This window comes from Ptychodera flava, chromosome 9 (genome assembly GCF_041260155.1).
Source record: "Ptychodera flava strain L36383 chromosome 9, AS_Pfla_20210202, whole genome shotgun sequence".
NCBI lineage: Eukaryota > Metazoa > Hemichordata > Enteropneusta > Ptychoderidae > Ptychodera > Ptychodera flava.
Window position 1 is genome coordinate 23,471,112 of NC_091936.1, and position 13,116 is coordinate 23,484,227.

Below are 13,116 nucleotides of genomic sequence, written 5' to 3' on the forward strand. Positions count from 1 at the left end.
TTTAATTTAGCAATAAATTACCTCAGTTACAGAGCTCTAAAATTAAAATTTAAGATTAGACAACTATTAAGATAATAAAATATTCTTCCAGTAAAAACTTTTTTGAAACTCTTTGAGGCAGTTATTCAGCCAATATTAGCCAATATAGTTCTTGCACTAGAGGGGTGTGTGAATTGCCCGTTAACACTTTGTCAATGTCATGCTCACCATTGAATTGTTCATAAAATAAATTTCCAGTTAGATAAACCTCAAGTAATAAAGTGAAGGCTGTATTTAAAGTTAGTATGCGCCTCGAAATTTAAGGTTAACATTTGCTAATGCATACCACAGGTCCACAGCGGCCATCACTGTGTATCGAACTATGAGTGACAATGGATCTAGTCATCTTTTACTGGTAAGGACTGCAGAACAGAAAAGAAACTCAACCTTGATCAAATACCAAATTGATTTTATTAAGGGTCCTACAAATTACTGCCCCGTACCTGCCCGTAGCTGCCTGAGGACTGCCCATGGACTGCCCGAGGAAAAAGCAGGCCAAATTTCGTCCATTTTAACACTAAGCCAGTAGGTTCCATTTATATCATGCCTGGCCGACCAAAAATATTATTGATTTGGCGTTGACCTGATGTTATTTTCTCTAGCTGTTTTTGAACTCAGAAGATGCCGGACTTTTTTTCTTGAAGCGGTCCTACAATTACTGCCCGTGACTGCCCGTAGCTGCCTGAGGACTGCCCAAGGACTGCCCGATGAAAAATTAGGCCAAATTTCGCCCATTTTAACACTAAGCCAATAGGTTTAATTTATATCATGCCTGGTCCAAAATATCATTGATTTGGCGTTACCTGATGTTTTCTCAAGCGGTGTTGGACGCTTGATTATCGACAAGAAAGATGTCCCAAGCTTTGATTGGTGAGCAAGTTTTGAGAGATGAATTTTTTGATCAAAAATGGCAAAAAATGCCCTAAAAATACAAAATTGAAGATATCATCATATTTTGAATTCAAATTTTGATCATTCCTATGAACCTGCATACCAAATATCAAAACTGTCAGACAAGTGGTTTTGGTCAAATGTTTTTGACCAAAAATGACAAAAATTGCCTTAAAATACAAATTTGCATATTTCTGCACAATTTCTACAAATCTTCAATGCGTCATCCCTAGGGACGTATATTCCAAATATAAAAGCTGTATGACCTGCAATTTTGAAGAAGAAAATTTTTAAAGATTTTTTGACCAAAAATGGCAATAATTGCCATTAAAATACAAACTTGCATATTTCATCACACTTTGAACATATCTAAGTAAGGTCATCCCTAGGGACCTGTATACCAAATAACAAAGCTGTCTGACCAGCAGTTATGAAGATTTTTTACTGAAAACGGCTTTTTTGAGCTAATTTCCATATTTTCAACAATGTCAAAACACTACAAAAAGACAGTTTGTCATAATCATGTTGCATCAATACCACAAATATGTCAAGATATTTGAGTGGACGGATATCCTCACAAATGGACATACATACATACATACATACATACATACATACAGACTGACGATGGATGCCGGAAGGATACCCATCCCAATAGCTTCTTTTGACTATAGTCTGTAGTAGTTCAAAATTGCCCGAAACGGCAATTTTGCTAATTTTGTCATAATTTCAACAAATTAGAAGGGTAACACCCTTTCAAATGTCCAACCCAACCGATTTCTGAGAAGAATAATTTTACTTTAAAATGAGGAAAATAACCAGAAAATTCAGCAAAAATACAAAATTTAAGATATCTTCATAATATACATAAAACTGTAAAAGGTCCACGTAAGGTACTTGGCACGCTAATTTTCCAAGCAATCAAAACAGCCGTTCTTGAGTTATTTATTTTTGACCATTTTCACGTTTTTTAAGCTCATTTGCATAATTTGGGCAATGCAAACTTCATATGAACAAAATTCCATCTACAGCCCAGGATACATCCACACATCAAATACCAAGCCAAAGTTGCGTTTGCGTGTTTTTGATGTTGACAGACACACTGTACATACGTACATACATACATACATACATACAGACGCCACCGACTTAAGCTTATACGATCCTCACATTGGAATACCAAATGTGATCTGAACAAGCGACCTACCGGCCGATATAACTCCGCTGTGTTTATGTAGAGAATAACTATTTTTGACACATGTTGATGAAGAAGGGTGGAAATCTTTGATAGCTCGATGCAGTGGCCAGAAAAAAGTGGCTAAAATAAGCTGCAAAAATACGCAATTGAAGATTTCATCATACTTTGAATGTATCACATAGGATCATCCCTAAGAACATGTCAACCAAAGCTATCTGATGAGTAGTTTTTGAGAATAAATTTTTTGACCAAAAATGGCAACAATTGCCCCCAAAAGTAAAAATTGCAGATTTCATCATAATTTCAAAAGATCAAATTTAGTTCATCTATAGAAACCTGTATACCAAATTTCAAAGCTGTTAGACAAGTACTTTTTGAGAAACACATTTTTTGACCAAAAATAGGAAAAATTGCCCAAAAATTCAAAATTGCAGATTTCATCATTATTTCAATGAAGATCATTTAGTTCATCTATGGAAACCTGTATACCAAATTTCAAAGCTATCAGATGAGTAGTTTTGAATATACACATTTTTTGACCAAAAATGGCAAAAATTGCCCCAAAAATACAAAATTACAGATTTCATCAGAAATTCAATATATATTACTTAGCTCATCTGTAGAAACCTGTATACCAAATTTCAAAGCTATCAGACCAGTACTTTTTGAGAAACACATGTTTTGACCAAAAATGGCAAAAATTGCCCCAAAATTACAAAATTGCAGATTTCATCATAATTTCAATAATTATCATTTAGTTCATCTGTAGGAACCTGTACACCATATTTCAAAGCTATCGGATGAGTGGTTTTGGAAATACACATTTTTTGACCAAAACTGGTAAAAATTGCCCCAAAATTACAAAATTGTAGATTTCATCATAATTTCAAAAACTATCATTTAGTTAATCTGTAGGAACCTGTATACCAAATTTCAAAGCTATCGGATGAGTAGTTTTGGAAATACACATTTTTTGACCAAAAATGGCAAAAATTGCCCCAAAAATACAAAATTACAGATTTCATCAGAAATTCAATACATATTACTTAGTTCATCGATAGAAACCTGTATACCAAATTTCAAAACTATCAGACCAGTACTTTTTGAGAAATAAATTTTTTGACCAAAAATGGCAAAAATTGCCTTAAAAATGCAAATTTGCATATTTCTGCACAATTTGAACAAATCTGAAATAGATCATCCCTAGGGACCTATGTACCAAATATCAAAGCTATCTGACTGGTAGTTTTGAAGAAGAAGATTTTTAAAGATTTTTTACCAGAAATGACAAAAATTGCCTTAAAAATACAAATATGCAAATTTCGCCACGATTTGAACAAATCTGACTGAAGTCACCCTAAGCAAACTGCATATCAAATTTCAAAGCAATCGGACAAGCGGTTTCAGAGAAGAAGATTTTTTACCAAAAACACCAAAAAATGCCCCAAAAATACAAATATGCAAATTTCACCACGATTTGAACAAACTGAAGTGAGGTCACCTTAAGTGAACTGCATATAAAATTTTAAAGCAATTGGACTTGCGGTTTCAGAGGAGAAGGCAATTGTTGACGGACGACGACGGACTACAACGACTACGGACGACGACGGACGACGACGGAAAATCAACCTATTTGATAAGCTCCGCGTCGCTGACAGCGGAGCTAAAAAGCGAGACACCACGCATTTTTTTCACTGTGGCTGCATATTTATTTCAATATCATAAAATAACAAATAATATACGTAGTCTGATTAAAAATACACTTGCATCAAGGAGAGATGATTTTAGAAATGTTCTTAAAATATACATATTCTTTTGTCCTTTGTAAGTAAAATCCATTTTCATTTGCACATGGGGTGCTGGTAGTGTGCAATGAGGAAATCTTGTTACAACCTCCTGATAACTTTCATCCATGGTTGTAAAGATACTTAGAGAATCCAAGTGCTATTTTAAAGATCTCAATTTTCTGAATACTTTGATTTGCACCAACTATTTGGGGTTTAAAAAGTTTTGAAAATTTGGCACAAACTTTCTTTTTTGGTGCAACCTGCCAAAAAACTGGATATTTTTCATGCATGATTACAAAAATAATTAGAAAATCTGAGTGCAATACAAAAGATCCTTCCATTCTGAATAATTCAGTTGCACTGACAATAAATGTTTTTAAAATGTTTGGATTACAACTGCAACTTTGCTCAGGATGAGGCAAAAAAAAAATAAATTGTGCTGTTCCGATAACGTAGTTCTCAAAAACAGGGTTGGTAGGTCGGCAGGATTTTTTTCCAAAAATTTTTATTTTTAAATATGCATATTTCAGGGGTTCAGGGCGATCAAACACTGGCCACAACATTTCCAGAAAAATGTATCATACATACAAAAGGAAAAAACTTAAAAGACATCCTCATCAAGCAAAAATAAAATGCCAGGTAATGAATGCATGATTTTATGGGTTTCTTCATTCTTTTTTTACTTCCGTGTTTACGTAGCTCTAAAAAGTTTAGGGTCAGCAGGTAAAAAGGAGGGTAGATCGGGTTATCGGAACAGCGCAATTTTTTTTGTTCGGCCTGAACAACAAACAGCATCAGATGGCTATCATAGGACAACTTAATGTAGAATTGAAACATTATTCGTTGAAAATTGTACTGTACTCTGATATATACTGTATACAGTTACTAGTATCCATTTGTAAAGAGGAATGCACCTAGGACACACATATTTGGACTCAAACTTTTAAAATTCTTTTCCAATCTACCACTTGTTGAGGACCTTTTTATAGCCCTGGTGGGGATAAGAAAAATTTTCAGTGTCTGAATTTTCCCCATAGAGTTAACACATAGAGAGTGGCCATTTTGAATTTCAAATATTAGTAAATGTTAGCTAATTTTCTGTCTAGTATCAAACTTTGCACAGTGACATCTGATTTTTATTCTTGATTTGGAAAGAGAATGGTTGAATATTTAATTGATGAAAGTTTGAGCAAAAGTTTGTCTTTCACTTTTGAGGTGCGTTCCTCCTTAATTGTGATGGTAAAGGTAAATTGTAAGGCAAGAGCATTACTGTCATAATTTTCATGTATAATTTTGCATCACCATCATTTGCTAATTTTATATATATATATATATATATATATATATATATATATATATATATATATATATATATATATATATATATATATATATATATATATATATATATATATATATATATATATATATGTGTGTGTGTGTGTGTGTGTGTTTGTGTGTGTACAGTGAAACCTGTCTATAAAGGACACCCACAGGAATGGAAAAAGTGTCATTAACCCTTTGAGTGCTGTACTTTTGATTGTTAAAATTTTAGTGCAACATTTTATCAATTTTTAGGATTTTTTCAGTAATTTTTTTGATACGTTTGGACCAACTTGAAACTGACATCACATTTCATTGGCTACAGTTTTTTCATCAATGTTTTGGCGAAATCTGAAAAAATTTGACTGGGTACATTTGATAAAGGCGACAAAATTTGACTTTGGCACTCAAAGGGTTAATATAGAGGTGTCTTTAATAATAGACAGGTAAAATTCCATTGAAAGTGTAACTTTTGGTTTGATAGATAATCTTCTGAATATGCTGCTATTTTAGTCATGTTGCCACAAGAGCTTGTTTCTCAATCTTTCCTGTTTAGCTCCATGGCAGATAGTTATACACCTGGTCTGGATTAAATATAGCGGTCTTCAAAACACCAGTCAAATTGTTTAAAATACATAAAAGAAGTCTGATGAAACACTGTCAACTTTTCCATGCACATGCTTCTGAAGGATGAGCATATAAACCTGTAACTCTTTGCAGACTTTCCTAGATCACCACCTAGATCACCATTGATTGACAAGCAGACGAGTACTGTTTGTAATCTGTACAGATTCTGCCCTGTGAGTTGAGAGCTTCTACGACATGGCACTTTCATATATTCCGTGATACTGCCTTGCAAAATCACTTGAACCTTTACATAACTCTCCATGGCTTAGCTTTGGACGTACACCACTGACGACAAGAATCATAAGTGGTTGGTCAAGAAATTTTGGCATTATTATCCTCTGCTGTGTCATATTATTTTTAAAACAAGTCATCGTTGATGACACAGTTCCCACTTGTTAATGGGTACTTTGATTACATGTCCTCAGAGAGGATAGAGTCCTCTTCTTTAGGGAGCCTTCAGTAATTACAGGTGGGGGTGGGCAGGGGGAATTGGGGGGAGGGTCACTTTTTAGAAAACAGTTCAAGGGGGAGGGTCACTTTTTATAAACCTATCTTGGGGGGAGGGTCACTTTTGACAGAAGCTGATATTATGGCCAAAACTTTGATTGTCCGTGTGATATTTCCTGAATAGGAAATCACCAACAAAATACGCACACACTTATAGACCGCAATGCATAGTGTATGGACATTTGGTGAAATTCCAAAATCAAATTTCTTGCACAACCATGGACTTGTAACCACTCTAGTCTTATCAAGAACAATAATCTAAATAATCAAGCATACATAAATGCACAGATTTATCTAATTTTGTACTGAAAAAGAATTATTCATAGTTTCATCATAGACCCCAATGCATAGTGAATCGACATTTTGGTGAAATTCCAAAATCAAATTTCTTGCACAACCATAGACTTGTAACCACTCTAGTCTAATCAAGAACAATAATCTAAATAATCAACCATGCATAAATGCACAGATTTATCTAATTTTGTACTGAAAAAAAATTATTCATAGTTTCATCATAGACCCCAATGCATAGTGTATGGACATTTTGGTGAAATTCCGAAATCATATTTCTTGCACAACCATAGACTTGTAACCACTGTAGTCTAATCAAGAACAATAATCTAAATAATCAACCATGCATAAATGCACAGATTTATCTAATTTTGTACTGAAAAAAATTATTCATAGTTTCATCATAGACCCCAATGCATAGTGTATGGACATTTTGGTGAAATTGAAATTCAAATCATTTCTTGCACAACCATAGACTTGTAACCACTGTAGTCTAATCAAGAAAATTAATATCAATAATCAAGAGTACACAAATGCAAAGATTTACCTATTTTTGTATTGGAAAAAACTATTCATAATTTCATCATAAACACCATGGATAGTGAACCAACTTTTTAGATGAAATTCAGAAATCAATTTCTTGTACACAAATGTTCATTTTACTTCCCTATTCAAGCAAGGTACATTTAAATACATTATCAAACATATATAAAATACAGATATAGCATGTTTTGTGGGGGTAAATTGTCAATAATTTGCCTGATATACTCCATGTATTATGATTTGATATTTTTGGATGAAGCACTAAATTTGCTACATCTTGCCTTCTTATAGTTGCACAAAATATGGTGACCCTCCCTAAACTGTATGAAATACCATATCTCTTCAAAAATTCTTGCGTGATAAATTGCGACTGTCCCTCCAAAAACACCAGCCCTCCCCTCTGTAATTTGTCCCTAACATAACAATTGAACCAATTGTTATGTAAATTAGCTGATACTGTTTTAGTTATTCCCGGGGAGAATACCGCAGTGGTGGGGGGGGGAGGGTCAAGTTTTAGAATGTCGGACAAGGGGGAGGGTCACATTTTAGACAGGAGGATTGGGGGGAGGGTCACATTTTACGGTACAGGTGTTCGCGAAATTCCCCCGGCCCACCCCCCCTGTAATTACTGAAGGCTCCCTTAGGTCTGTGATAAAAATACTTTTGAATAAATTCGCTTGATACATGTCTGAGTTGTAGTTCAGGACATGAAAAAATCGTAATAAAATGGCCACATGTCGGCCATATTGGATCGTATCACAAAACAAATCGATGTGCATATATATGACATAGGTCAATGTCCTTGTACCAAGTTTGAATAAAATCCGTTGAGATATGCTTGAGTTATGGCTCTGTACATGAAAAAATCGTAACAAAATGGCCGCACGGCAGCCATATTGGATCGTATCACATGAAAAATTGACGTGCATATCTATGACATTGGTCAATGTCCTTGTACCAACTTTGAATAAAATCAGTTGAAACATGCCTGAGTAATGGCTCTGTACATGAAAAAATCGTAATAAAATGGCCGCCTGGCGGCCATATTGAATCGTATCACAAAATAAATCGATGTGAATATGTATGACATAGGTCAATGTCCTTGTACAAAGTTTGAATAAAATCGGTTGAGATATGCCTGAATTATGGCTCTGTACATGAAAAAATCGTAACAAAATGGCCGCCTGGCGGCCATATTGGATCGTATCACAAAACAAATTGATGTGCATATCTATGACATTGGTCAATGTCCTTGTACCAGCTTTGAATAAAATCAGTTGAAACATGTCTGAGTTATGGCTCTGTACATGAAAAAATCGTAATAAAATGGCCGCCTGGCGGCCATATTGAATCGTATCACAAAATAAATCGATGTGAATATGTATGACATAGGTCAATGTCCTTGTACAAAGTTTGAATAAAATCGGTTGAGATATGCCTGAATTATGGCTCTGTACATGAAAAAATCGTAACAAAATGGCCGCCTGGCGGCCATATTGGATCGTATCACAAAACAAATCGAAGTGCATATGTATGACATAGGTCAATGTCCTTGTACCAAGTTTGAATAAAATCCGTTGAGATATGCTTGAGTTATGGCTCTGTACATGAAAAAATCGTAACAAAATGGCCGCACGGCAGCCATATTGGATCGTATCACATGAAAAATTGACGTGCATATCTATGACATTGGTCAATGTCCTTGTACCAACTTTGAATAAAATCAGTTGAAACATGCCTGAGTAATGGCTCTGTACATGAAAAAATCGTAATAAAATGGCCGCCTGGCGGCCATATTGAATCGTATCACAAAATAAATCGATGTGAATATGTATGACATAGGTCAATGTCCTTGTACAAAGTTTGAATAAAATCGGTTGAGATATGCCTGAATTATCGCTCTGTACATGAAAAAATCGTAACAAAATGGCCGCCTGGCGGCCATATTGGATCGTATCACAAAACAAATTGATGTGCATATCTATGACATTGGTCAATGTCCTTGTACCAGCTTTGAATAAAATCAGTTGAAACATGTCTGAGTTATGGCTCTGTACATGAAAAAATCATAATAAAATGGCCGCCTGGCAGCCATATTGGATCGTATCAAAAAACAAATTGACGTGCATCTGTATGACATATGAAGTAATCCTTGTACCAAGTTTGAATGAAATCGCTCCAGGCATCTCTGAGATATCTGCGTGAACGGACGGACGCACGCACGGACGGACGCACGCACGCACACACGCACGGACATGACCAAACCTATAAGTCCCCCCGGACGGTGTCCGTGGGGACTAATTACTACTCCTCTTTTCATTCAGTATGTTGTTATGAAGAGGATAGGAGTGTCGAAGGGCATAAACAGCGCCCTCTGTGAAAGCTGATTACAATATTTCTAGCATTTATACGTCCTTGGATATATGTCGGCAGACAATGAGTGTGACTCCATTGTTCATTGATGACTAAACTGTTGGACAAAAATGCTTATTACAAGATTAGTATTATGTTCAGCTGTTGGCATGGTTACTATTTGAGTACTTGATGGACTAAATTGATCGGTGAGTGATTTCCTCAACTGATTGCACAACCTCTCTCCTTGATGGAGCGTCTGTTCCTAATCCCGCCAGATTCATGAAATCCTCCGAACCTGAAGTTGGCATCGTGGTAGTGGAATCTTCATGGGTTCCAAGAGCGTCCAGTTCATAGTTGGTCTCTGATACTGGACAACACTGTGAATACAAACATAGGGCCAAAGTCCCTGAAGCTACTATAGACATGGATACACAATTAAGTATTTCCTGACTGTATGAAATTATCTCACTAAGGTCATCCAAGGGACCTGTAAACCAAATATTAAAAGCTATCTGACCAGCGGTTTTGAAAGAACAAGCAACTCAACAGTTGACAGAGCTCTGCTGTGTTATGTAGACAATAACCTTTTGTGACACATGTATTGATGAAGAAGGTGGATATCTTTGATTAACATTGTAAGTGAGTTCTGTTGAATACGTTGAGACTGTACATACTCAGAGAAAGCACACTGAAGAGACAAATGTTTGAAACTTAAGAAGTTCAAGGTCATCAAAAGCATTATAAGGAATCGTGTAACTTTCATTGCACTGTTTACACAGATTGCATAATTGCTATAAATAGCACATGAGGAATCTTACAGCCCAGCCTTACCATAAAAACCCTATCACTTTAACCACTCTTTTAATTGACCACTCTATTTTTTTCCTCAAAAAGTAATTTTATTTTATTCTTACCAAGTCAACCATAAATGGAAATTAGAACTTTCTCTATCTCTATCTCTATCTCTATTGACTATTTTGAGCAATTTCTTTTAGATAACATACAGGGCACAATAAATGACGGTTCAGAATATGTCAAAGTTGGGATTGAGGAAAGTTGCCTTCACATGTTTTAATCCTCCAAGATGGTAAGCATTTCACTATGAACTGTCAAAAGAAGTTGAACTTTCTGATAATTCTACACTAAAATTATTTTGGCTTTGATGATTTCCTAATTAATTCAATTATTTAAAATCATATTAATTAATTTTTTCTGGGTGAATTGATAGGGTTTATACAGTACAAGAATTACATACAATGTAAGTCAAATTTTGACCAAAAATGACAAAAAAATTCCTTAAAAATACACATTTGCGTATTTCATCACAATTTGAACAAACCTAAGTTGGGTCACCCCTAGGGACCTGTATACCAAATAACAAAGCTGTCTGACCAGCGGTTATGAAGAAGAAGATTTTTTACCAAAAACACCTTTTTTGGCATTAATTTGCCTATTTTCAACAATATCAAAATATTAAAAAAAATAGTTTCTCAAAATCATATTTTTCATCTACACAACAAATATCAAATCAGTAAGTACTGCGGTTCTCAAGATATTTGAGTGGACGGACGCCTCACAAACGGACATACATACATACATACATACAGACTGACGCCGGACGGATACCCATCCCAATAGCTTCTATAGACTATAGTCTATAGTAGCTAAAAACAGAGAGGCACATTGAATACTATACAGCAGCATCAGACATAACTGAGTCTGGTCAACACTGAATACATTTGAAGATCAGAAAGCTATTGAAGTAAATTACCAAACTGGATGACAGACAATGACTTCATTACAATATTCCTTGTCTACATTGAGGCCAGAGTCCTTTTGCAAAATAAAAAAACCCCAAAAATCTAAGGTAATTATTTTCAATGCTACCAATGGGATAAAATCTTCAATTTCTATATATCAAAAGAATAAAGTTACAAAACACATCTCTGGTCAAACTCATGATATGAAAGTCGGGTCAAGTTTCTGTCGAACAGTATGCATTTCTGATAAAAGCACTGCAACTTTGAAAAACTTGTATAACATAAATGGGTATGAAATCTAAAGTAATCGTTGAACTTGTGTCAGTACTCACCGGTATCCTTGCCAGACACTTTGACCCCAGTAATGTCAAACATCTCCATGCCTGAAAACAGGAAGAAATGTATTTTAAAGTCAATATAAAATATTTAATCTACAGTCAAGAGTGAGTAAATTTACAACAACCCTTTAACACCAATGTTACAAACAGTTAAAACAATGACTCCCTCAATGTACATTGTACTCCAAAAACTGGAAAAACTGACAGGTAGGAAACAAAAATCCCAGTCTTCTACAGGAAAAGGGAGATTTTACTACTGAGAATGCTTGGGTTTTTCACAATCATGAGCAACAACCATGGTTGCATGTTATAAGGGAGAAAGGTGGAGGCTCGTACAATAGCATGGTAGCATGTTGCTTAGTTTGGCACTAGAGGGCGCAATTCTTTCCTACATCATTATGGGCATGTTTAATTTGCATAATCATGAAATCAGGGTCATGATCGTAATTGGCTGATCACAATCATGATTATGCATTTGAATATGCCAAATAACCACGGGTGCTCATGGGCTGGGTAGTCTGCTCGATCGATCATCTACTCGATCTATCAATTACTCTTTGCTCTGCCCTCCATAGCAACTATAAAATACCCCATGTTGTGAAACAGAACACTCAATCTACTTTCAACTGACCGTGCTGCGCTCACACAAAAAACTCAGAATTACATTTTCGTATACGTTGTTAGATCAAAAATTTAAACATCTTCTCGAGAACCATGCAAACGAACTCAGGTTACTCACATTGTCTTGAAGAAATTGACCATGTTTTGAAGCCAAATGTGGAGAAATATACAGAGGATATGCGCAGTGTAAGAATCATTCTGGAGACTCTGTTTCACCACGTTTCAAGACAGTATGAGAAACCTGTTCATTGGCATGATTTTTGAGAAGATAGTTAAATTTGTGATCCAACAAGGTATACTTAAGTGTAATTCTGAATGTTTTGTGAGAGTGCACGGCCAGTTGAAAAAACAGGTCTTGTGTAGATTGAATGATTGGTTCATACCGTAGAGTGTGTTAGTTGTAGTGAAGGGCAGAGCAACGAATACGCAATCGATCAATAGATCAAGCAGACTACCTAACCCACGTGCACCTGTGCCAATAACAATGGTGATTATATAAAGATGGTAGACTAAACAGGGATCAGTGCTGAAAGCTGAAATGGCAGTTACATTTTGAAGCTTCAGAAAGTAGACTTTGACCTGTGCAGCTATCTTTTTAAGTGATATGTCACAAGAGGTTAGTTTGGTCAGTTTTGCAATATTTTGCATAGTATACATCAATTTAAAATGAAGTTGGGAAAAAAATACAAGTATGCCATGCATTGCTCCATACAAAGCCGGTATTACATTATGGCTATGTATGCAAGCCAGTTTTGCGAACAATCTCGATTTTGATTATGATGTCATAGATATCATAATCATGATCATAAAAATCAAAAGCTCCCCAGTATTTCATG

At 35.4% G+C, this 13,116-nt stretch overlaps 2 protein-coding genes across 2 annotated transcripts in view; one reads left to right on the plus strand and one right to left on the minus strand.

Annotated features, from left to right (window-relative positions):
* LOC139140409 (large ribosomal subunit protein eL14-like) overlaps positions 1-13,116 on the plus strand; it is a 46,303-nt gene that overhangs the window by 24,513 nt on the left and 8,674 nt on the right. The gene's annotated exons all lie outside the window — the stretch shown is intronic.
* LOC139140405 (natural resistance-associated macrophage protein 2-like) overlaps positions 7,165-13,116 on the minus strand; it is a 33,023-nt gene continuing 27,071 nt past the window's right edge. The window contains exons 15-16 of the mRNA XM_070709629.1: positions 11,654-11,704; positions 7,165-9,938 (exon numbers count right to left, since the gene is read on the minus strand). Coding sequence (XP_070565730.1) covers positions 9,756-9,938; positions 11,654-11,704 — 234 coding nt within the window. The 3' untranslated portion in view covers positions 7,165-9,755. The remainder of the gene's footprint in view (positions 9,939-11,653; positions 11,705-13,116) is intronic.